Below are 25,472 nucleotides of genomic sequence, written 5' to 3' on the forward strand. Positions count from 1 at the left end.
CTTCCTATAATAATAGTTGTCTATCTATCTATCTATCTATTCAATTTAGCTTTTCTTCTTCTTATTTAGTTTCTTAGACGCGGCTTTTTAATAAGAGATCATTTTAACTAAAAAGAACACTGTTATTTACAGTATCTTCATCCACAATTGATTTTTGCTTGTGGATTTTGATAGGAATCATGATGATTATATATAAAATGTATTACGAATTGAATAACGATAAAATATTAGACACGTCATCTACCATTCTTGTGCAAAAAAAAAATACAATATTAAAGAAGTACACTTGTATAATAATTTTGATAAACTTTTCTTTCTCTTTTTGCTTTTTCTTAAACATAATCTGGCTCACTAGCAGGTTTCAGGGCAGGATCAATTCCAATTGACTTCATCTTAACTGCAATCTCAAACAGATAATCATAGCACTCTGTCATTGTCTTTGCTTTTTCCCAGTTTTCTTTTTAATGGTTCATACAAAACATTGTGTTAGATTTCCTCCATTATTCCCACTTATTTAGTTGACCACAAAAGTCAATTTCACTTACCTCCCCATACGTAAACGCCATGACGACGGACCAACACAGCATTAGTATCAGGGTAAGCCTCCATAGCCTACAGAACATTTTCATTCAAGATCAGTCAATGAAGTTTATTCAAATAAATCCACACACACATTTCACGCCCATTTTTTATACCTTGGCCATACGCTCTGTCAAATCCTCCTCTTCGGGTGTATTCTCCACAATTGGCACAACCAACTTATCAAAGTAACGTAAATTGGTCTTTGAGGATCCACGTCGGATACCCTTGATCATCTCCTGGTGCGAGATCTCAAATGTCTTACCGGGATACAACAAAGTAGCCATGACAGCATTTTGGGAATGAGTGTGAATGCATGCGCCGGCAGCGCGCATAGTGTATGCATTGTAGAACAGTGGTGTACAAGCAGAGGGCTTTAACACATCAGGTTTACGCAAAAATGTTCTGTCACCAAGAGTCATGACAAACAGCTGATGAGCCTCCATTCTTTCCTTTTGTACGCCTGACGGAGCAATGTAGACATGATCACTAGATGAATTATTAATTATATATAATCAAATAAGTTTCTTTCCTATCTCTAAAAAAAAAAGAAAAACTCATTTCTTACTCTTTTCTGATGCTAATTCCACCACCTGTACCAGTAACCCAGCCAAGAGTATAGAATAGACGACAGAGTTCAGGAATTAGGTTAGCAGGATGTTGTGGATCTGCTGAATGACAGAGTGCATCGGTCTGAGAAGACTATTTAAAAATAAATAAATGTAAGCATTTTTCTCTCTTTCTCTTATATGAGTAAATACATTAATGAATAGAAGAATTGATTAACGAATTCTTGTGAATTAATTAATGATTTATTAATTAGGAATCAGACTTGCCATATTCTCAATTCTTTTTTATTATCCTTGTCTCTAAAAGAGAAAAGATGATAGAATGATATACAGAGTATAGATAGACAAACTAACAAAGAATTCAATGGTCATATGCACCAAAACGGGAATGTTTTGATTACGTCACGGATTTGCTTTTTCTGTGCAGTTGAGATTCGCAAAAATCGCTTCTTTTTCCGCTATTATTCATTTCTGTTCGCGTCCTTTCTTCGCTCATAAAAAAGAACCACTCCCGACTCTCTCTCTCTCTCTATTTTTCTTTATATACCTATATATCTATATAGTTTCTGGACAATCTACTCGATTCCCCTCTTATAGACGAACGTTTCAGAAGAGTATTTAAAGAAAGAAAGAAAGAAAGAAAGAAAGAAGCAGCAAAAGCAACAGAAAGACGAAGAACGAAGAACGCTAAACGAAAGGACGAAAGGAAAGAAGAGCTGGTCAAAATACCACAGAAAAGAAGAAAGACAAAAAAAACCAGCTCACTTGAAGAAAGAAAGAAAAAACAATAAATAAAGGAAAATAAAGAAACGCACATTTCTTGCTTAATTCGCATCTTTCCGACATGACAGACAAATTCTGTTTTGCATTATTACGCATCACAACCCTTCAGATTCTTCAATCTGCAGGCTACGAATCAGTCCATATCGATCCAACAGACATTCTGACAGATGTATTTGGACAATATATTCAAATGCTCGGCGCGACAACAAATGCTTATGCACAATTGGCGGGCCGGACAACAGGAACTCTTCAGGATGTTGTCGATGGACTTGAAGATCTCGCAGTCGATACGAATACTTTGCGTGATTGGCTCGAAGAAGAAGGCAAAGCATTGACTCCAACTTGGTCAGCATCATCCGATCCCGGAAGATTCTTACAAGGTAATGCACCGATGTATAAAATAAAACTAAAAAGAAAGGAAGAAAAGGGGATAAAGGGATAAATAAGTAAAGAGGTTAAGAGCAAAGTTACGCTAAAAAAATAGAAGAGGAAAAAAGAAAGAGGAAGAAAGGATATGCGTGTGGGATGAGGTTTGGATTGTGGATTTTGGAAGAGGGTTTTTTTTATTTAGCTATTTTAGGAAACCGATGATTTTTGATAATATATATATGTTATTATTATTTTTTAATTCGTTTTCCATTTCAAAATTTCTCTTGACTCGATCGAAAAATCTCGATTTCAAAAAAATCCATTTACCAAACAAACCAATATATATACAAAAAGGAGTCGTAAAGCATGGCAGGCCAAGCAAGAACGAAGGATTTCTCTACAGCTACCAGGAAGTACCAGATCCAGCTGATAAAGACAGCTGGGAAGAAGCCATAGAAAAAGCAGAAGAAGTATTGGAAGATGCAGAATACGGTGACGAAGAAGAATACGAGGAAGAGGAGGATGAATATAAAGAAGAGAACAAGGAAGAGGAAGAAAGAAAAAAGGAAAATAATGCAGCTCACGAAAATGCACTCCCAGACTACATTCCACCCTATTTCCCACCTTTCCCATCCGACCCCAAAGAAGAGCCAGAACAAACAGCTGCAGTGCAGCCACTAACGCCAATTTCATCATTACCTATCGTAACCACAACCGAACAACCCAATACACTCTTACCATCTGTCGTCGTAAAAACACGCAAAAAACCCATCGAAAATCCTTTTACGTACATCACTCCCTTTGAGGAATCAACACTGGCAGCCGATAAAGAAACTCCGCAGCCACTCTCGCTTACCGTCACCACCACTATCCCTACACACATTGCCTCTTCCGCCATAAACACAAATACACCACATCCATTACAGAAACAACCATCTAGCAAACGACGTCGAATTGGTATTCAAAAGATGCCGCTCGATCAAGTCATCAAATCTCTTGACACAAAACCATCGAAAGATAGTAAATCCCGGGAGAAATTACCAGGGAATCAAGCCATCTTCCGTCGCTTCACACAGGATGAAGCAGCCCCTGGAAACACCATGTTTGGCAGAGTTCCTGGTGTTCTGGGTGAGATTGTGCTTCAGGTAGCATCTCCAGTAGCTGTGTCCAAGCTATCTTCCCCGAATTTATTGTTAGACGTGGCTTCCAATACAACCAATGGAGCTCAGGATGGAAATAGTTCAGTCTCAACATCAGACACAACACTATCTTTGAGCAAATCCCACGGAAGTATGCTAGCTTCATTAGCAGGAGGACAGCCTACACGCAAATCTACCGGGAGCAATAATAATAATAATAATAATAATAATAATGGTAGTAATAGTAATAGTAATAGTAGTAGTAGTAATAGTAATAGTAATAGTAATAGTAATAGTAATAGTAATAACAACGGTAACAACACAATCACAATCACAACCACAGGCAACAATAGCAGTAGTAATAACATCACCAATACAAATGGTACATCGCCATCCGTAATCCGACAGTCCTCACATATTACGATATCCCACTCCAATAATTCAACCAACTCTTCTGGTACAGCCAATTCGACGTCCAATACTATTTCTGTCACGTCTAACATGTCTAGCAAAGAGCACGGCTCTCATTATGAGTCCCACAGTTCACTCAAACGAACTGTATCAGACACACACCTTCCTAAAACAACCTTGACACCCATGTCCCTTGCCTCCTTATCAGCCGCTTCATCTTCATCACCTTCATCATCATCTGGATCACATGCCAAGAAAAAGAAATTACCCAAACTTACATTAAGCTTACCGGCCGCCAATTCAAATAACAGTGGCTCTGATTCTCATCCTAGTTCTGCAAACAATACGCCTCTCAGTACACCCAAGATTCGGTTCAAGATTAAACCACCCGAGCCTTCTGAACAGCCTGTCATTATTCTACCACCTCCAAAAGAGCCTGAGTCAATAATTCAGCAAGAAATCATCCGGTGTATCTGTGAGAATCCGACTGTGGACTATGGAACCTTTATGATTGCCTGTGATAAATGTAGTGTTTGGTTTCATGGCAGCTGTGTTGGTATCGCTGAAAATGACCAGGTAGAAGAATGGTTTTGTAGGAGCTGCCAACGTTAAATCATACCAAAGCAAAAGAAAATGAAAAATATAATATATACACATACACAATGCACAACATACAACACACATACACAATCAAATTACAAAATAAATTACAAAATTACAAAATTGCAAGATTATAGGATCCGTATTCTTACTTTTATTTTTTGTATTAGTTGAATTCGTATGATTATATACTCAAAAAAAAGTCAAGAGGTTTTATAATATGTTTCAAATTGTCTCAATTTGTCTTAACTACCAAGAACACGGGTTATCAATCGTTTGAAAACCCCTTCTTTCTTCCACCTCAGCACATAATGGATAAACAATGGTCCGCCAACCTTTAGAATACACGTGTGTATGAAAGACAAATATTGTACATTTACATACCTTTATTAAAGTAAAGATGTAGCTTGAGTTTTATATTAAGCTTCTTCAGTACAATACCATACAAGTCAAATGAAAGAAAGAAAGAATAAGAAACCATAAAAGCACTAAATAAGGCCAAAAAATATTACTAGTAATTAAAATTAAACCTGATTCTGAAGGCTGCAATAAAATATCCGCCATAAGCCTTACAATAATTTCATAGTTTCACTATGCATTTGAAACAGGAATAATTTTTTTTATAAAGGTTTTTGTCCTACAATGGAAATCTCATTACTTCAGTGAATTCCCTACGAATATTACCATTTTCGGGTTCAATTAGATGACAAAGGCCAACAATATATATATATATATATATATTTAACAGATCGTCCAGGTCCAGATCATACACAGACTATTACTGTGTAGCAGTGTTTGTGTTGCTTTATCACATTCATGCCAATATTAAATATATTTCTCTATATTCTCTTTTCTTTAATAAATAGGAAATTTACCTTGAGAACACAAGCCTTGATAGTCTCTTTACAAAATTAAAATAAAATAAAAAGTTAAAAAAAAAGAAAGAAAAAAAAATCTCACTCGGCCCTTGAAAGCGGAATTGTAGATGTGTTCACAGTAACAATAATAATAGAAGGAATTTCACACTATATAAACCTTTTTTTTTATCTTCTTCTTCTTCTTCTTTTCTTTTGTCAAGTTATATTTCCTTCTCTTTCTTACATTCATTAACTATGGAAGTCGTTGCTAGATTTGTTGCTGACTTACGCAAGAAGAACATTTTATCCAGCAACCTCAGTGTAGCCAGTACTGCTGCTATTGGGGTTCTTATTCTGCTGGCTCTCAGGTATCCTGACCGTGCCATCTTTACTGAACATCGGGAAGGTGTACCCCATGATAAAGGACTTCCCCTTGTTGGTCAGTTATTCAGTTTACTTAAGAACAAGTATCGAATTCATGACTTCCAAGCCGAAAAATTTGTAAAGTTGGATACTATGACAATGCAAGTATACCACATAAGAAACAATGTTTTTATTTTTGACACTTCAAGCCCAAATTTTGCTAAAAGTACACGCACACTTTTAATAGGACTATGTCTGTCTTGGGCCTTCCTCGTGGCGTTATGACTATTGATCCACGTAATGTTGAACATGTTTTGAAGAGTAGGTTAAATTCGATTTCCGTTCAATTTGTGGCGTACAAAAAAAATACAAATAGTCTTGGTCCTGTAATAGTGTAATTGACTTGTGTTCATTTAGCCAATTTTGAAAACTATGTAAAGAGCAATTGGTTTAATTACTGTACTGAACATCTCTTGGGTCACGGTATCTTCAATGCCAACGGAGCACAATGGAGGTGGCAGCGCAAAGCAGCAAGTCTAATCTTTAACGTCAAGAATTTCCGAGACCAATTCACAGAGTGTGTAAAGCTGATGATTTAACTTTATTTTATTTTTTGAAAAATTGTTATTGACTCTAGAACCTTTAGTGTGTTTATAGATGAAATTGAGATTTTATGCAGTGAAACACTCGATAAGGCTGTAGTGTCTGGAGATGCTGTGGACATCCACGACCACATGTTCCGCTTTACTCTGGATTCTTTTGTCTAGTAAGTCAAAATTAGACTAGCACTTTCTCAAGTTTCTATACCAACTTACATTTTCTTCTTCTTTCTTAAAGCCTTGGTTTTGGCGTTCAGCTGAATGCACTAAAGACAAAGGGAGAAGTGACCTTTGCTGCATCATTCGACGCTTGCCAACTGTACTCGTTTGAGAAGTTCATGAACCCTTTAATTGAGTTTACCAGTGTAATCGATAGAATTCTACACCCTAGAAAGAAAACTATGAAGCAGCACATCGCAACTGTTGATCAGTTTGCCGCAGATGTGATCTCCAAGCGTCGTACAGAACTTGCAAACGGTGAAGTACACACCGACTTATTGTCCCGTTTTATGAGTGCTAAGAATGAGAACGACGAGCCTTTGAATGACAAAGAATTGCGGGATGTTGTATTGAACTTTATTATTGCTGGTCGCGATACCACTGCCCAAGCTCTGTCGTGGACTTTTTACTGCTTAGCCAATGCACCAGAGGTTGAAGAAAAGCTTTTTAAAGAAATCAAAGATTACATTAAAGACGAAAAGAAGATGGATTCAACCGAGCTTTATGAGACTATTAAGAATATGACTTATTCTCATGCAGTGTAAGTACATGATACATACATAAAAGAATGCCTGCATTAACCCAATTATATATATATATATATATAATTTTTAGATTCTATGAAGTTCTCCGCTTGTATCCTTCAGTTCCCAATAACCAAAAATATGCTATTAATGATGATGTACTTCCTGATGGTACAAAGATTCGAAAAGGTGATACTGTGTCCTGGTCACCTTACGGAACCGCTCGAAGCAAAAATGTCTGGGGTCTTGATGCAGCTAGCTTTAATCCTGAGAGATGGATTACTCCTGAAGGTGATCTTCGCCGTGAATCACAAGGCAAATGGTCAGTCTTCCATGGTGGTCCAAGAGTCTGTCTTGGTAAGTTATTTGTAATAGTATTGTAGCACACTAGGAACAGCACAATTTCCAAAAAAAAAAGGAATGTTTGGAAACATATGACTTGTCTAAAATACTTTCTTTTCTTTTTAAAAAAATAATCGTAAATAGGACAAAACCTTGCTACTTTGGAAGCATTAGTTGCGATTATTTTCTTAGTTAAGAGATATAAGTTTACCATGCTTCCTAACCAGAACATTACCTATGAGACTTCATTAACCCATCCTATGAAGAATGGTTTGAAAGTCAAGGTTGAGAAGCGTGCTTAGACTAATTGTATCGAGCATTTTCTTCCGTACGAGTTACTCTCTTATAATTTCCTCAATGTCTACACAACACCCAATCATTTAAAAATAATATCTTATACATATACGCATAACTTCAATACAATTACCTTATATATACTGCTTTATGGAAACATAGTAAAACTTATTCAATATTGATACTAGTTTAGCTATATTTTTTTTAAAAAAAATTGGTTTGTTTTTAATTTTACTCCCTTTGGTCTAATTATTATGAACAGTGGTACGCATGCATATAAATCACCGTATTTTTCTTTGATGGTCTCTGACGCACAAAGACTTGAAGATTATAACTGACATTCTCCTTTATTAAAAACAAATATCTAAAAAAGTAAACATGTAGTGTATTCTGAGACATATTTTATAATTATTCTGTATGTTTGTAAGCCTTAGGGTCATTTCATATAAATTTTACTAGGGATAGAGTATCGTGAAACAAATTTATGTTCATCGTGACACTTGTAGCTTTACCTCTATTTGAATTAAAGATATATTTATTTAGAAAGAGAGAAAAGCTGCATACTTTAACTCTTTATAAATCAAAACAAGGTATTAATGTTGTACTTTCGCAATATTTATATTAAAGCTTATTGAATATGTTCTCAATATCTCACGCCAATTTTCTTACATTATATTGCGTTTAATATTCAATAGACCAGAAACATACAAGAAAGGTTTATAGGTCTTGAGTTATATTTTCACAGTTGTTACATAGATTATATAATTAGAGTATATATAGATCATAGTCTTTATAATAAGCCGGTTTTGGTAGAAACGTAGTTTTCTTTTTCTTTTTGCGGGTTCTACCAAAATATTATTGTCTTCTATATGTACATACAGAAGTGCAAGCCAAACTTTAAAAGCAAGTACTAAAAGGATACTTTCCCAAAGCTGGGATTTTATGGGGGAGGTTTTTGTTAATGTATGAGACTACAAGAGCCACTATGGTGACTTGAAGGTAAGATGTGGGGTACTGCTTATCCCCCACTAGTCTGTCAAGTAAAAGGACAAGACAAACCTCAATTTATGTTTAGGAGGCATATATACAAAAAAAAATTAAGCAAAGCGTCAGATATCCGTCATTACAAAATTCAGAGCTGTGTACCCCTTGCTTTTTTGTAAACATCAAGTGTTCGTAGTCTCCATAAATTGGTCTCCAACTGCTGATTCGACTTTAATATACAGTCCGGGTACTTTTATTACACATTATGATATATAGTAAATAATAGTAGTAATACTATTTAACCCACATTCAGTTAAATGTGAAACGATTAGTGCCATATGCGTCTTTGCTACACAAAAATGTAGTTAATATTTAGCTATAAACAACATGGGATCATTTGCTCGGATCTCTTTTTTTTTAAAAAAAAAAAAAGACAACAGAAGATATAAGACGTTCTATTATTGCCACTCCAAGCATAGTTTCTTAGAATACAAGTGCATATATACATGCAGGGATACTATATTGATGTATCATTGGACGCATCCCCACGAAAACGAGAGGACTGGACAGTTGAATTAATTGGTGCTCGTCTGGTGTGAGTCCTTCTGGAGCCTGTTATTCGCTTCGAATTTACCAATGTTCATCTCATATAGTGTATTTTCATTATACATATGAAGAATACTTTGACTTTGACCATTTTTTTTTCAAAAGTCAAAAAGTGCTGTAGGAAATGACAAAACTGAACATGGTTTTCTTTAACTTTGCTAAGAAGTAGTTTTTGTACAAGTTAAACGTAAAATATAGTCAGTTTTGTTATTTCCTACAGCACTTTTTGGCTTTTGGAAAAACACAGTTCTCGAATTTAATAGCAGAGGAAGAGAAATATTGGCCCTCAACCATTCATTACTTATAGCAGCAACATTGTCCCCTCTTGAACATCTCTCTCTCTTTCTATCTACCTATGAACCTACTGGTTGGCACCTGCTCTCCACAAAAAATGTGCACCATTTCGCACTCTTAGTATACAGACTTTTTGTGCTATATGCCGCAACCAATCCAAAGCTCCCCTCGCTCCTTTGCCACTCGCCACACGACAATTGGACACCTTTTGATCATTTCCCATCCGTCATTCATCTCGTAATATATGGTATAGAGCTATCCTCCATACCCTCTCTTACTGAGTCACCCTCCACTACTGTGCTCCTACATTATTTGCTACGACTGACTGTCCGATCTGTTGTACTGCTGTTGATACTTTGCATCAATCCCTTTACCTATGCCCTCAAAAACTGATCTTCTGGCAATGCGCTTGGGATAAGTATCTTGGCTTCATCCCTCAGATTTCAGACATACATACTGCTATATTCTGCTTTACCTTTCCTCCCGCTTCGATTCTTCTCCATATTGACTCTCTCGTCGCACAACTCTCTTCTGAATCAGATCTACTATAGATATTGCTAGGATTTCTATTTCTATTTTAATTATTATATTAATGCTGTTCACCAGCGTACGAGGAAATCGTCGAGGGAATCGCGTCGAGGGAATTGCACCACATCATATAAGATTCAGATTGTTATTAAGCATCTGTCTCTTACATTTTTTTTACTAAAATACCCTGTTCATTTTTATTTTATTTTTGTTAATGATTTGTTTCATTTTGGTTATAGAAAATGAGCTTTATAAAATATGGTCGTTTAGTACATCCTTTTTTGTAACTAGAGTTCTTATTTTAGAAAGTTTGTCAATTCGGAATCGAATGAATTACTATGAAAAGTAATATTTTCTTTCAATTCCCTCGTACGTTGGTGAACAGTGACACGTAGGGTACTTGAGGGAGCAGGTGTAACTAATTACAAGTCTACTATGAGGAAGAACGCTCTAGTTGAATAGTGTTTATGGCCGGGTTACTAGCTAGCAAGGGTTGTATTCCCAATTGGAGGCGTGGTAACGAGGGTCAATAAACTACAGTTAAGAGGAAACGTTCTCAAGACAATAGAACTGCACTCAGTATTTAATTAGGGGCGTCAAATAATATTTATGACTAGGCGTATGGGGATGGAATCAGTTGTCAAAATGAATAAAATTGGGAAAGTGTTTTTAACGAGGTAAAAAGGTTACTTTATTGTTCTTCACTAAACTTCCTCTGATAATGGCCTCCTCTGCCAACTTCGTCTACCTACTCTATATCCACTTCAGTCTCCTCTCGCCACTTCTCACTTTCTCCGCAGTGTGGCGGCCACCAACCACCACGCCCACCGTATCAACAGCATAAGAGAACTGATCCCCTAATATGAGAACTTTGTGTAGCACCCGGTGGTTAACATATATTTTGTCGTAAATGTATGAGGCTGTGACTGCATAGAATTCAATATTCGGAGGGGTTTTTTTATTTATTTTTAAGCTTGCAAATATCTGATCCCATTTTCTGATATTGGTAATAGGGAGGTTTGTGCAATTTTGTTTTACCAATCTCTTTTCCAATGTACTAATATGGACAGAAATGTCTTACCAATTTTCTGAAGTTTCATTTCCATATTGAGGTCCACGTCATGGTCGGGAAATAGAATACAGCTAAACTAACGAACATTAACTTGTATTAATGGTTAAGTTGATAGTCTGGTAATGCTTGGTCAATCAATTGACATAAACTATATTGTTAATTGCAGAATAGGTAATAGAGTGCGTAATATATATAATCCAAATATATAGTTTTTAAAGAATGACATAAAAGAAGTCATGTTAATATAATATCTACATTGTTAAAAGTATATTTTTTAACATATTTTACTTCTACATCTTCCTTTGAATATATCGTTAGTTTAGCAGTTAAAAATAACCTTCAATTATTGGCTGAAGACACTTTGTAAAGCCCAAATTGGGCTTACAAAATTTTTGGAAAAGGTGCCCTTTTGACAAAATCTTTTTTGGAAGTATGAAACAAACTATTCCTTTTTAGGCGGGCAATTTCCTTTTTAATTTTGTTAAGAAAATTGCACAAACCTCCCTAATATAAATAAATAAATAAAAAAGAATTGGCCCAAAATCCAAAATTTAAAAGAAAATACACCATAAAAAAAAAGTAGTATTTAATCAAAATTCAATCTTAAAACAACCCTTAAATCCGGACAAATATTATAATAATATTATACTAAAATCATCGATATTCTTAAATTACCATAGTGTAAATATAATGGGAATTCTGTGATAAAATAAGATACAATAAGATAAAATAACATGCTTTATATAAGAATACATTATGGATTAGAGCGTTTGTAGACAATGCTAATAAAAAACATAGGTTATTTGCTATTAAAACAATCAATAAAATCCTAACCTAAATAATCCACAAGTAAGCTCCCATTTATAGAATAATGTTATAAAGGAAGTTAATATATATATATATATATATATATACATTAATTATGAAAGATAATTTTATGATGTATCATTCAATAGAAAAGTATACAAGTAAATGAATAAAATCTTACATTTTTTATAGAGCATCTTTCATAACCAGTTACTATATACAGTATGAGACTTTGGGGGACTAGTTTATCGCAAAGTATCTTTAGAAAGTCTTCCACATCGAATACCTTTAATAGCTTGTACTATAATTTCTTAGTGCAGAAAAAAAAAGCAAATAAAAAAAAGTATTTGATAAACCAAAAACACTTTTGAAACGAGCAATTATAAGATATTATTGAAACTAAACAAACAAGCAGATCAAATAGAAATTATCTGCCAAAAAAAAGCGAGAGTTCTTGTCAATTGTGTGAAAATTCACTTTGGTTACTTCTCAAAATAAAGGTACTATCAAATAAATTTAAAAGTAACTATATTATCTATAAGTAGAATAGTTTATTATTATATTATTCGAGTACCTCAGGATAATATGAAGGAAATATAGACTGACAGAACTAAATGTAAATCAAAGAAAATATTTGCAGTTAGATATTTGACATCCCTGTAGATCAAAAAAAAAAGCCTCCCCGCGGTAATAATCGTAATTAAATGTCGATCTTAATTGAATGAAGGCATTTTATATAATAATATAAAATGTATTTTATATGTATTCCCAAAAGAAATTCCTCTTCCGTGCGATTCAAAATATATCATATAGTAAAAAATAGCTGCATGCTACAGCTTTACAGTGGTTAAAGAAATATCAGTATCAAACTAACATGGTTATCTGTTTAGAAAAATAAAAAAATGCATAATTTCAAATGACTTTTTTTTATTATTTTTTCCCTTTTGTATATCAGTTTGAAAGAAAGGAAATACATATATATATATATATCACCCTCTGTTGTTGTTGTTTTTTTTTGCTTGTAAATTTGGGAGAAAAAAAAAGCGGTTTAATTTGGTGAACATCAGCATTCTTCGTAATTATATTCGAGAATTATATAATAAAGCAACTTATAGTCTAGCCTTGGTATTTATGGATTTACAAGTATCATAGAACGAGGTGGCAAAATCAGATATCCAGCATATGTGTGACATTAAGATTGGGCTGGTATAAAAATTCCATAAAGATAACCTTGATCCCTATAAATAGAACAATGGTATTGGAAAATAAAAGTTAAATCCTTGTTTGCCACAGATTGTCTGTGAATAAAGGTGTTAGTTTGAAAAATGGCTTTATAAGAAATGGGCGTAAAAATACATAGAGAGGGACAAACAATTACATCTCAATAAGGTATAATGAACTTTTTGTTAAGTCAAGTAAATAATAGGTGTACTCTTGATATATCATACTCTTATTGACAACTATCAACGATATATAAAAAGGCCTACTCAATACAAACATTTTGGTTCTTTGAAAAGAATGTCGTTGGGCAGAAACAAGTTTGATCGCTAATTGTGAATATCAATTAGTAAGACTATATATCTCCCATCATAACTGCTATAAAAGCCGTGAATTTCAATTACTGCACCCCTTTTGCGCCCATAGTTTTTTGGAGGGGAGGGGTAAAGATCAATAAATTGCACGTACAAAATGGGATGATTGGCTTTATTGCAATTAATAAGGAGTACAATATAAAATTCTGCGTACATAAATTATACATTGCTATTTGAAGACATATATCCCTACTATTACCGCTATGAGCATCAGATGAACCCTTATGTTCTCTTGCTTCATATCACTATATCTCGCTCTCTATATTTCTCCTCTCCCTCCTACTTACTAGGTTTCAAAAGTACGTATGCAAAGTATATAATCTTTTGCTTGAAGGTCTGCCTTTTAGAAAGTTGGGTCCATATCTCGCAATTGCATTAGTTTGAATTCCCTTTAACTGTCTTCTCTGGAATGAAGTAATTTTGACATGTCTTAAAGTAATTTTTCTTTTACTGCCTTTACTGTGACATGCTCTTGATAAATTAAGATCCTACTTATTCAAGCCACTATTGTATTTTACGAATGGCGGGTTTAGGAGCACAGTAAATTTGTGCTTTTATGGAACACTTTATTCCAAGTATGGGCATAAGAAAAGGTTTCATATACATCAAATTTAAAGATAAACCTGACACGAATGACAAAGCAACGGCTCAAGTTGATTACATTGCTGAGAAGCACATTCTGAGAGATAAATCAAAAGATACTCCCCTACCAAAAAGAAACTTAGAGAGAGGCCAAACTGGTCTTATCTCAGGCCACATTTTATTATTTTTTCTTTATAAAAGCCTTGATTTTGTATTCAATAAAAACCACTTTCCTTTTGTTTAATTATTTCTTCTCACCACACTTCCCTAAATATTACCATGGAAGGAGTTCTATCCCTTGTCGAGAACTCAAACATTAATATCTTGCAAAATATTGGACTAGTAGGCGGAGCCGCCATAGCCATCTCGTTGTTGGCTATTGCATATCCAGACCGTCCTGTATTTACCGGAATTCGCAGTGGCATCGTCTATAGAGCTGGAGCACCAATCATTGGGCATCTACTGGAGCTGTTGAAGAATAAATTTCAGATTCATGACTTTGAGATAGATTTCTTCCAAGAAATAGGGACCTTAACAGGGTAAGATTTTGCAACAAGAAAATGTCGACGTATTAAAGGTTTAATTACATCTATTCATTTCCAAAAAAAAAAAGGGCTATGCCATCCTTGGGTCTTCCTTTTTCCATCGCGACGATTGATCCTCAAAACATAGAGTATATACTGAAAAGTAAACTTGTAAAATTAACAGAAACATCGACAAAAAGCTAATATATATATATGATGGCATCTTTCATCACTGTTCATATAGCAAACTTTACAAATTATGTTAAAGGCCCGCATTTTGGCTATGCAACAGAACATTTATTGGGTCATGGAATATTCAATGCTGATGGTGAACAGTGGAGATGGCAACGCAAGGTCGCCAGTCATATATTCAATGTCAAGAATTTTAGGGATCAGTTTACAGAGTAAGATAAGAAGAAAAACTGAAAGATGGGGTTTTATTAGGCATCTAACCAAAAAAATCAAATAAAAAAATCAGCGTATTTGTTAGCAAGATTGATACTATGTGTGAGTCAATATTTGACAAGAGCATCGAAGAAGATCTTCCCATTGACTTCCATGATGCCATGTTTAGATTTACTCTTGACTCCTTTATACTGTAAGTTACAAAGAAAAGAGAGAGAAGTCATGAATCAGTATGATCGATAGATACATATTCATTTTATCCGTTTTGCGTAAATATGTTAAAATCAAAGTCTTGGGTTCGGAGTTGACCTAAAAGCACTTACTACACAAGGCGAGGTTCCATTTGCAGTATCTTTTGACAAATCTCAGCAGTATTCTTTTGATCGCTTCACAAACCCATTTATTGGGATCACAAATACTTTTCGCAGCATATTCAGACCATGGGAAAAGTCAATCCAACAACATGTTCAGACTATTGATGACTTTGCATCAAATGTCATTAACCAACGCCGCGAAGAGCTGGCCAGAGGAGAAATGCCGACGGATCTTCTTTCTCGGTTTATGGGGGCCAAAAATGAAAATGGAAAAGATTTGAGTAAGACGGAGCTTCGGGACATTGTGCTCAACTTTATCATTGCTGGGCGAGACACCACTGCTCAAGCTTTATCATGGACATTCTACAATCTGGCATTGCATCCTCGTGTAGAAGAAAAATTATTAAGAGAAATTAATGAAAAAATTGGAAACGAAAAGGAACACGACGCCCAGCAACTTTATGAAATTGTTAAAACCATGACATATGCACATGCAGTGTAAGTATGCAATAAAGGCTTCTACTTTACTAGATATTTGTGCTTAAGCTGATATATTGATTAGGTTCCACGAGACATTGCGACTTTACCCATCAGTTCCTGAAAACCAAAAGTATGCTCTGGAAGATGATATCTGGCCCGACGGAACACCTGTTTGTAAAGGAGATTATGTCGGATGGTCCCCTTACGCTCAAGCTCGTAGTACAGCTGTGTGGGGTCCTGATGCATCTTGCTTCAATCCAGAACGTTGGATTACGCCAGAGGGTGAATTGCGTCGGGAATCGCAAGGACAGTGGCCGGTGTTCCATGGTGGGCCTAGAGTGTGTTTGGGTAAAGTATTGATAAAGCGTCTGTAATTTTACCCTTTTGAAGAAATTATATTACTAGTACTTATTTGTATTATATATATATATATATATATATATAGGACAAAATCTCGCAACACTGGAAGCATTGATTGCAATTGCGTTTTTATTAAAGCGTTACAGACTTTCGTTACTTCCTGGACAGGTTATTACTTATCAGACCTCTTTAACGTTACCCATGAAAAATGGCATGCTTGTCCGTGTCTCTAAACGACAGTAAAGGAAGATGTACATAAGATATGTAGTAATTTTAACAAAACAAAAAACACTTTATACTTTGTACAACCTTAATAAGCTGCCCTTATCTTTTTATCTCACCACGAATTCATCATTAGTTCATCTCTTTTAGAGCACACAGACATACACACAGACATACACATTCATTATACCCAAAATAAATTTAAATAATATATATACATACACACATACACACATACAAGAGCTTTAATATTTCTGGATTAATATCGTAAATTGCACATCTTTTGGCTAAACCTTTATAAAAGTAGAAATGAATTTAGAAAAACATCACACTTTCTCTTACAAGTGCCCTACGTGTAAGTACTGTACTTTGATGTGTTACCCTTTTATGGAATGAAAATATTGTATGTAAATTTAAATGAAACCCGGTTGACTACAAAGAAATACCGGTTGACCGCAACTAGATAAACGCCTATTGTGCCAAACCTTTGTGGATCCAGATTTGTGAAGTTGTACATAATACTAGCTAAATGAGGAACTGGCTTGAGAATTTCAAAGTTTCTTTTAAAGAACTACTCATTACCTAAATACTATGTTCAACAGTGCTATTCCTAAACGAACAAATAATAATGCATGTCATTGATTCAATCAAAATGCTCGTCTCTTTTGACTATAAAATAATTATAACTTATATATATATATTACTGTTATTATTATTATTATTAAAACTTGTGTGGCTAGAATTTATGTTCGAGTTAAATTTGATATATAAATAGGAAAACAATGTATATAAAGATGTATAATCAAATTTTCTCTGCGTAATTATAAGCTTATATTCGACTTATACTTCTCTATATATTTTCGCTGCTTTAATAGCATCGATTTAGAAAAGAGAATAAAGTAAAATGATTAGCTGAAAATTCCATTGATAATTATTAACGTTTGATAGCTTTTCTACAAAACAGTATTAGTTCATACCTGTAGATTTTGGGTGGTGCTGTAACGTCGCTCTTCCTCTCCAAGGCATTGAGTTTATGTGACAAATTGAAAATCCAAATTCACAAAGGCCTATTGTATTATTATTATTATTATTATTTATTTTTTTAAAAAAAAAGGACTGGTTTCATTCAACGCAGGTAAAATTATTGGCCTAGTGAATTTAAATGTCTCTGACTTGTACAAAATAATAGCTGCGCCTTTATTCACTATCTTACAGTTCCATGGCAGTAGCAGCAGAGAGCATAGTCTTCAATGACGAAGATAATGGCGACTCAATTGCCTATGTCGCTCCAGAACCAGTTGTGAATGATATGAATGATCATGGCCAGGAACGGCTTCTAAAATATCTAGATCCTGAATTCCTCGATGCCACACCTGATTCGAAGACAAAATTTGCAGAAGAGATCGAAGCAGAAGAAGAGTTTGATCTCGATGAAGATCTTGAAGAAAATGAGGGCGAGGATGATAAGCTCATAACAATGATGTGCCCTCGCGAATACCAATTTGAACTTTACCAACGAGCGTTGGAGGATAATGTTATTGCTGTTCTAGACACAGGAAGTGGAAAGACACTTATTTCTGTCATGCTGATTAAGGAGATTGCAGCAAGAGAGCGCGAAGCTCGTATGACAAGACGTTCGGTAAAACAAAACAAAGAACAATACTTTAGGGATCCTGCATATTTATTTGTCCGTTAAAACACTAGACAAAACTTGCGTTCTTTCTTGTGGATCGAGTACCACTTGTTTTCCAGCAGTCTGAAGTGATTAAAGCAAACTGTGATGTGGTATTGGAACAAATGTGTGGCGAAATGAACGTAGATAATTGGTCTGAGAAAAAATGGAAGACAATTTATGAAGAAAGCGACGTGTGCGTAATGACAGCCCAGATATTCTTGGATACATTGCGACATGGATTTATTACACTGAACAGTGTAAGTATTTCTAATCACAAATTTACCCAGGCTTTGTACTAAAAAAAAATGGGAAAAATCCTTCAGGTAAATTTGATTGTGTTTGATGAATGCCATCATGCTACAAAGAAACATCCCTACAATCTTATTATGCGAGAGTTTTATGACCGGTGCAGAGCTGATGAACGGCCAAAGATTTTTGGAATGACGGCCTCTCCAATGCATTCAAAGACAGGCGTGTACTTTAGTGCAACGTAAGGTTTTTTTTTATTAATTTATTTTCTTGTAAAATACCAATGCATTTATTAAATTACTAACATATTAACTGATTGATAAAAAACAAAGGCAGCTCGAACAGAACTTGAACAGTCGAATCTACACAGCTGCAAATCTAGAAGAGCTCCAGACAGCCATAAAGCTACCTGACGAATATGAGGCATCATTTAGCCCATCGCCTGGTTTCCCGCCAACAGAATTGACAAGACGTGCACGCGAAAAGTTGAGCCACATTAAACGGTTTGAAAGAGTGTTTCAAGTTACTACTGAAGTAGCAGATCATCTTGGTCCATGGTGCGGAGACCGACTGTGGCAAAGTATTCTTGAAAACATGGTGGATAAAATGCTGTTAGATACAAAAGGTCAACCCAGAGAAAACTTGTGTGATGACGATCAAGCTTTATATGAGATTTATCAGCTATCATTGGCTGAAGCACCATCAAATCCTGATATTACCAACAAACGTATATTTACTCCGAAGACAATGAAGCTTCTTCAGCTCCTAAAAGTTCTTCAACACCTCCCTGAATTCTGTGGAATCATCTTTGTAGAACGAAGACATACGGCAATCGCTCTGAATTTATTGATCAAATCAATTGATCTTTTCAAGATATTTAGATGTGATCTTTTAATCGGCCACGGTAGTTCTGAAGAAGGCGACACCAAAATGAGATACCAAGATCAAAACAGAATGATAAAAAAATTTCGATCAGGTGAGCTTAACTTATTGATTGCTACTAATGTGGCCGAAGAAGGACTAGACATCCAACCTTGCAACGTCGTAATCCGGTAAATACTAGACTAACGTACTTGAAAAAAAATCAAAATTTTAAACTATGTTTTATTGACAGCTTCGACTTTTTCACCACCCTTATTGCGTATATTCAGTCGCGCGGACGTGCTAGAAAACCGGATTCGAAGTATATAATTCTCACTGACGAGTCTAACATGGGACAACGTGGAATGCTGAGTAGATTCCGTGACCTTGAAAACGAAATGAAAGATTTTTGTAGAATGTTACCGGAGGATAGAAATGTAGCCAACAAGTTCCTCCAGGGCATGCCACTAACTGATGATAGTGGAGACTCGGACGACTCAGAAGATGAGGACTGTGAAAAGGTGTTTATTGTGCCCGCGACGGGTGCAATGATTACAATGGAATCTGCTGTGCCATTATTGCATCGTTATTGTGGTACCTTACCATCTGATCAATTCTCTTTACTCAAACCGGTTTTTGAGATTACGTCTACTTCCGATGGGTTCCAGTGCATTGTACACTTACCCACCAATGCGGTTGTCACAGGCGCAACATCCCAACCGACACAAACAAAAACAACTGCAAAAAAGCTAGCCGCCCTAGAGACATGTATCCTGCTGTTTGAAGCCAAAGCCTTTAACGATCACTTGCTGCCAAATAATCCAAAGCGTGAGTTATTGGGTGAGATGGCTCCATTATTGGACAAGAACGGATTGGTAGTCGGTAGTCGTAGAAGGCGCGGAGTGTACGAGAAACGAACACCCAGGTTCTGGAAACCGATTGTGGAAGAACTAGAACTTGAAGATGAAGAACTCAAACCCTCTGATCCCCAAGATGATGCTGTATTCGATACTAATCCCGAAACTGCTCTTGTAAACCTTCAGCCAAGAATTAAACCTGAGAAAAAGAAAAAGAGTGGTTTGTCCCATATGCCATTGATTATCGACGAGATTGAAGATGTAGATGGTTTACTAAACCCTGAAAACCAGCCAGAGGAAGGTGTCGATCCAAAGCTGATCCTTCCCATTCTAGAAGAAGAAGACGACGGTCCGTTTACACTGTGGTTCTCGGTGATAGAAGTTAACGTAGGACAAATGTTTGAAGGTCATGTACGTCGCATGTGTCTTTTGACTTGGAAGCCATTTCCCGACTTACCCGAAATAGAGCTGTACTCGAAAGGCGAAACATTTACTGCAATAGTGCGTCCTTTAGAGGAGTCCGTGGATTATGATACTGATACTATCCTTGCCCTCTCTCACTACAATCTCAAATTATCTGCCGCTGTCACGAACAAGGAATTCGTATGCCAAGTTCGCAACTTCCCTTATTTTATTATTCCTCTTACTGTGTACAACGATCAAGAAATTGCCGAAGATTTATCGACACTAAAAGCATGTCAAGACAAGATCGATTGGGAAGAAATTAAACGAACAGTCGAACAAAAGGATTCAAAGATCGATCTGACTAATTCCTCTGATCTGACACTGGATGATTCAATCATAACTGACCCAGCTGATGGTAACCGCCGTTACTTTGTGAGACAGGTTGTTCATGAAATGCGGCCCCAATCCGATATACCACCCACTGAAGGAAAAAACCGAGAGGCTGGGTACACCACATTTGAAGAATATTATGAAAAGGAGCACGACCTTCACGTAACTTTACCTGAACAGCCGCTAGTAAGCGTCCAGAAAGTGAGTAAGATGATGAATTACTTGCAGCCAACGGTCGGTATGATGGCCCAGCAAAAGGGTAGAACTGCAAACTATGTAATCCCCGAATTCTGTCACAAAGTACCCATCAGTGCAAGTGTGTACCAGTCGATGATGTTAATCCCTTCGTTAATGACACGGTTGGATTCATTCCTTCTTGCGAATGAAGCGCGCGAAAGATACAAAATACCGATCACAGACATTCAGATGCTCGAAGCTTACACAGCCCCTTCTGCAAGCATGAAGATGGACTATGAACGCCTTGAAACACTTGGTGATTCATTGCTAAAGTTTATTGCGACGATTCGATTGTACATCAACTTTCCATTTTGCCACGAGGGTGAATTGCATTGTTTGCGTATTAGAGTAATTTGTAACCGAGCATTGTATCGTTCTGCCAAACGATTGAAAATATATCGTTATGTGACCAGCCAAGCTTTCAATCGTCGATATTGGCGCCCTCATGGCTTTGTAGCCAAGTCGGATACCCCAGACACTCTCAAAGAGACTAAGACACACATGTTATCTGATAAGACATTAGCTGATGTGGTGGAAGCCACGCTAGGAGCAGCATATCTGAGTAGTGGTCTAGAGGGTGGTCTAGAAACAGCTATTGCGATGCAAATTCCGTTTGATGATATGAAAAAGTGGGGCGACTTTCTTCCAACTTATATCGATAGTCGTAAATCAGTTCCTGCAAGAGCAGAGATTAAGGCCCTGCGATCTGTTAATTTGCCAAAAGTGTATGAGGCGGCAGGATATACTTTTAAGCAGCCTTTGTTGTTAGTTGAGGCTCTGACTCATGCCAGTCTTCCCAATTCAACTGCTCCTTGTTATCAGCGCCTGGAATTCCTTGGAGATGCTATTCTCGATTTTTTGGTAATCCGATACCTGTTTACAAAATACCCTACATTCGATCCTGGTATGATTACCGACATCAAAGATTCATGCGTAAATAACCATGTACTTGGTATTATTTGCATTGAAACTGGGATGCACAAACACATTATTCATTATTCAAGCCGTCTTATCAGAGCAATTGAGCACTTTGTATCTGAAGTTGATGATCTCAAGAAGAAGGGTGAAGCCGTAGGAGAGTATTGGCGTGACTTTAGTATTCCTAAAGTCTTGTCCGATATTGTGGAGAGTATGCTTGGAGCTGTGTTTGTTGATGCAGGTTTCAATCTCGAGCCAGTGGAAAAACTATTCGATCTGTGGATCAGACCTATTTTCGACAAGTATGTTACACCTGAACTTATTCGAATCCACCCACTTCGGCAATTTACTACAGATTTGCAGAAATTTGGCTGCGAAGGATTTATGCTACGGTAAATTGCTTATACTTTTGATTATATATGTATATATCTAGAAAACCACCTAAAAACAGAAGATATAAAAGAAAAATGATAAACTAATATAGCTTTGTGTATTTTTACGTTTTTGTGTTTTTTAGTAACCATACCTCGACAGGTACCGGTCCAAAAAGTCAAAAATGTGTAATATTCTTGCACGACAAGCCCCTTGCGTGTGGTGCTGCTGATAATGTTAAGGCTGCGCGTCGTTTTGCAGCAGCAAAAGCCAACGAACGTCTAAAAGACGAACCCGACTTGTTGAAGCGCGTGTGTAATTGTAGCATCGGTTTGCGTCGACAGATGCAAGTAGAAGAAGATGATGACTAAGTAGAAAGAAACGGAATGAATGAAAGAAAAGAGAAAGAAAGGGAATTGATTGCGGAGATTTCATTGACGTCAGCATCTCATTCCAACCCATGCGGCAAAATTTTCTTCTGGCGGGCTCGCCTTTTTTCTTGTGTGCTTGTTTTATACAACTGTTTTTCCCCTTGTCTCTTACATTTATTTTTTTTAACCACCCATTTCCATAATGCTTCGCGCTGCTTTTACTGGTGTTGCTGCCCGTGCTGTTGCCGTTCGCTCGGTTACTGTCTCTAGACCTATTGCCCAGGGTAAATTAAATACCATAATTACTTGATTAGAACCCACGAATATATAAACGCACGAAAAAAAAATTCAAACCTTTCTTTACACAATAAAAGAATAGAGGCTTTCAATATATACATATATATATATAATTATACAAACAAACATATATATATATATAATTCATTGATTAACCAATTTATTTTTATTTTTATATAACGACATAGTCATGGGTAAGCGTTTCTACTCTGGCCATGAGGACGAGAGCTTCGAGGCTTACACCGAGCGTTACGTCAAGTTCTTCGATGGCGTTGAGGATTTGTTCGAACTTCAGCGTGGTTTGAACAACGCTTTCGCTTACGATCTTGTCCCTGCTCCCAGTGTTGTCGAGGCTGCCCTCAAAGCCTCCCGTCGCGTTAATGATTATGCCACTGCCGTCCGTATCTTCGAAGGTCTTAAGGAGAAGGTCGAGAGTGAGAAGCAGTACGAGGAGTACCTCAAGGAGCTCGCACCTCTCAAGCAGGAATTGGGTGTTCTCACCAAGGAGGAGTTGGGCTTCTAAACAAATTAAAGGTGTTAGAATGCTTAGTTTGCATACCAAAAAGAAAAGAAAAAAACCAAAAATCAAACCAAACCAAACCGAAAAGAATCGTCCATTTCCAACAACAGAAGGTTTTTGGGCATTTTTGTGATTAGAAAGATAAGCGTTTATTCCTCAACAAAGATCGCAATATCCATCAACAATTGCTGTCATATTTTTTAAAAAAAGAAAGGATGAAAAAAGTATTGGATGAAAGTTGTATAAAAGAAGTGTGTGTATGTGTGTATGTGTGTTTTCAATATGTCGATCTTATCAGTGTAAGTGTATACAATTGTTCCAACAAACAATGTCGTAGCCAATCAAAATCGATATATTTGGTCAATTAAGAATGATATTGTAGTAACACGTAAAGTACTTGAGTGAGGCAAAGTAGCTAGCTACAGTTTTAGAATAAGGAAATATCTTCTAGCTTTAAGCGTTTAGAGAGGTGTTACTAGCTAATAAGGGCTATTATCCCAATTGAAGGCATGGTAACGAAGGACAATAAGCGACTACTTAAGAGGATGCGTTCTCAAGACAATAGAGCTGCACTCAGTATTTAATTAGGATGAGTCAAATAATATTCTCTGACTAGGCGTGTTGGGATGAAAATCAGGTGTCATAAATGGGAAAATGGAAAGGCGTTTTTAACGAGGTAAAGATATTGGTTTATTTTGTTTCACTAAACTCCCTTTGATAAGCTCTCTACTGCCAACTACCACTGTAGGAAAAGATCTACAAATACAGTAAAACACTATAAAAGTCGCACAATTCGAAAAGATTAGTCGCATCTTTAAGAGTTCCTGACCGTTATGAATGGATTTTTTCTTCAAATAAACCGCACAGAAAAGCATTATTAGGCTATTAACCCATTAAACGTTCTGACACTATTCTTTTATAATGTATACTCAACTTTTTGTTTAAATATAAAAGAACATTGAAAAAAAATCCCAAAAATGCGCCTTATTTTTTCGAATTATGGGACATATCACTACGGGAAAAAAGGGGTGTTTTTTGTAATTGTGACTTCATTTTTGGCCTATAATAATTAAAAAATCACCAAAAAAATCAAAATGAAGCAGAAAATTCCACCACCACAAAAATTGGAAGCCAAATATGGTGGGTATGGTACCCAAACAATATTATTGGCCTAGAGAATTTTTCTTTCTATAATTTCGTGAGTTGAATATTTTTTCTTCCAAATAAAGGAGGAAAGAAGGTTTGGTCCTACTTCAAACTTTTTTGATCACAACAAAAAGCTGTTCAAGTAAGACAAAACATTGAATAAGGAAATGCGGAGGCTGTATTGTGTAATGAAAAAATAATTCTGTTAAAATTTGGTAAAGGCAACGATTTTCAGCATATAAAACGACTTTGTCAAAATTTGAAATAAGAAAAAATATACGATTTTTTTTGTTTCTTACATAATATTAGTAAAGAATGCCTAGCAAAGGCAACCTTCTAAGGCACAACTCAACCCAATGAAGATATAAATATATACACATATTTTTTTTAATAAGTTACAGCTGTAATTTCAATTATTTGCTATTAGAACATACCTCTTTAACTTATAAAAATAAGGCAAACCGAGAGAGAATGACTTCGCGTTGTTTCTTACTCTACTTTACCGACAAAAGTTTGTTCATTATGTGTTTTTACATATAGTATATTATCTTTTTAGGAAACGTGTCTATATATTCTTGTTTTTGAGGTATGTATAATAAAAAAGCAATATTGTACTTTGTAATGCAGTTATTCATCTTGGGTCTCATTAGCTGACAATTAGCCTTTTCATCATCTGGTCAAAATGAGTTGAGGTAATACCTGCACATCTAGTTTACAAAGTAATTGAATACTAACCATCTTTTATTCATTTTTACT

General features: G+C 35.9%; 7 protein-coding genes across 7 annotated transcripts; 5 read left to right on the top strand and 2 right to left on the bottom strand.

Annotated features, from left to right (window-relative positions):
- Positions 1–184: 184 nt before the first annotated feature.
- PHYBLDRAFT_125866 (hypothetical protein) lies at positions 185–1,469 on the bottom strand. The gene is made up of 5 exons (XM_018429062.1): positions 1,416–1,469; positions 1,148–1,281; positions 696–1,068; positions 546–612; positions 185–457 (listed from the first exon to the last, which is right to left on the bottom strand). The coding sequence occupies exons 1-5, from the start codon at positions 1,416–1,418 to the stop codon at positions 333–335; spliced, it is 702 nt and encodes a 233-aa protein (XP_018289689.1). The 5' UTR covers positions 1,419–1,469; the 3' UTR covers positions 185–332.
- A 4,093-nt stretch (positions 1,470–5,562) lies between these two features.
- On the top strand, positions 5,563–7,656 carry PHYBLDRAFT_147403 (cytochrome P450 CYP5203; the record flags this gene model as incomplete). The annotated part of the gene is made up of 7 exons (XM_018431858.1): positions 5,563–5,813; positions 5,918–5,991; positions 6,088–6,247; positions 6,308–6,436; positions 6,508–7,029; positions 7,104–7,369; positions 7,499–7,656. The coding sequence occupies 7 exons, from the start codon at positions 5,563–5,565 to the stop codon at positions 7,654–7,656; spliced, it is 1,560 nt and encodes a 519-aa protein (XP_018289690.1).
- A 1,482-nt stretch (positions 7,657–9,138) lies between these two features.
- On the top strand, positions 9,139–9,925 carry PHYBLDRAFT_147404 (hypothetical protein; the record flags this gene model as incomplete). The annotated part of the gene is made up of 2 exons (XM_018431859.1): positions 9,139–9,225; positions 9,437–9,925. The coding sequence occupies 2 exons, from the start codon at positions 9,139–9,141 to the stop codon at positions 9,923–9,925; spliced, it is 576 nt and encodes a 191-aa protein (XP_018289691.1).
- Positions 9,926–10,813: 888 nt separating this feature from the next.
- On the bottom strand, positions 10,814–11,810 carry PHYBLDRAFT_70009 (hypothetical protein; the record flags this gene model as incomplete). Its single annotated transcript, XM_018442198.1, has 4 exons — positions 10,814–10,986; positions 11,142–11,203; positions 11,518–11,636; positions 11,808–11,810. The coding sequence occupies 4 exons, from the start codon at positions 11,808–11,810 to the stop codon at positions 10,814–10,816; spliced, it is 357 nt and encodes a 118-aa protein (XP_018289692.1).
- A 2,737-nt stretch (positions 11,811–14,547) lies between these two features.
- Positions 14,548–16,637, top strand: PHYBLDRAFT_125872 (cytochrome P450 CYP5203). Its single transcript, XM_018429063.1, has 7 exons — positions 14,548–14,652; positions 14,727–14,800; positions 14,882–15,041; positions 15,116–15,235; positions 15,333–15,854; positions 15,919–16,184; positions 16,282–16,637. Exons 2-7 carry the CDS (start codon positions 14,731–14,733, stop codon positions 16,437–16,439), a joined length of 1,296 nt encoding a protein of 431 aa, XP_018289693.1. The 5' UTR covers positions 14,548–14,652; positions 14,727–14,730; the 3' UTR covers positions 16,440–16,637.
- Positions 16,638–17,637: 1,000 nt separating this feature from the next.
- Dcl (dsRNA-specific ribonuclease III dicer) lies at positions 17,638–23,147 on the top strand (the record flags this gene model as incomplete). The annotated part of the gene is made up of 6 exons (XM_018443620.1): positions 17,638–18,057; positions 18,123–18,350; positions 18,417–18,583; positions 18,675–19,394; positions 19,457–22,402; positions 22,528–23,147. 6 exons carry the CDS (start codon positions 17,638–17,640, stop codon positions 22,751–22,753), a joined length of 4,707 nt encoding a protein of 1,568 aa, XP_018289885.1. The 3' UTR covers positions 22,754–23,147.
- COX5A (cytochrome c oxidase subunit 5A COX5A) lies at positions 22,911–23,815 on the top strand. The gene is made up of 2 exons (XM_018429064.1): positions 22,911–23,037; positions 23,239–23,815. Exons 1-2 carry the CDS (start codon positions 22,956–22,958, stop codon positions 23,571–23,573), a joined length of 417 nt encoding a protein of 138 aa, XP_018289694.1. The 5' UTR covers positions 22,911–22,955; the 3' UTR covers positions 23,574–23,815.
- Positions 23,816–25,472: the final 1,657 nt, after the last annotated feature.

Source organism: Phycomyces blakesleeanus, assembly GCF_001638985.1.
Source record: "Phycomyces blakesleeanus NRRL 1555(-) unplaced genomic scaffold PHYBLscaffold_15, whole genome shotgun sequence".
Lineage (NCBI taxonomy): Eukaryota > Fungi > Mucoromycota > Mucoromycetes > Mucorales > Phycomycetaceae > Phycomyces > Phycomyces blakesleeanus.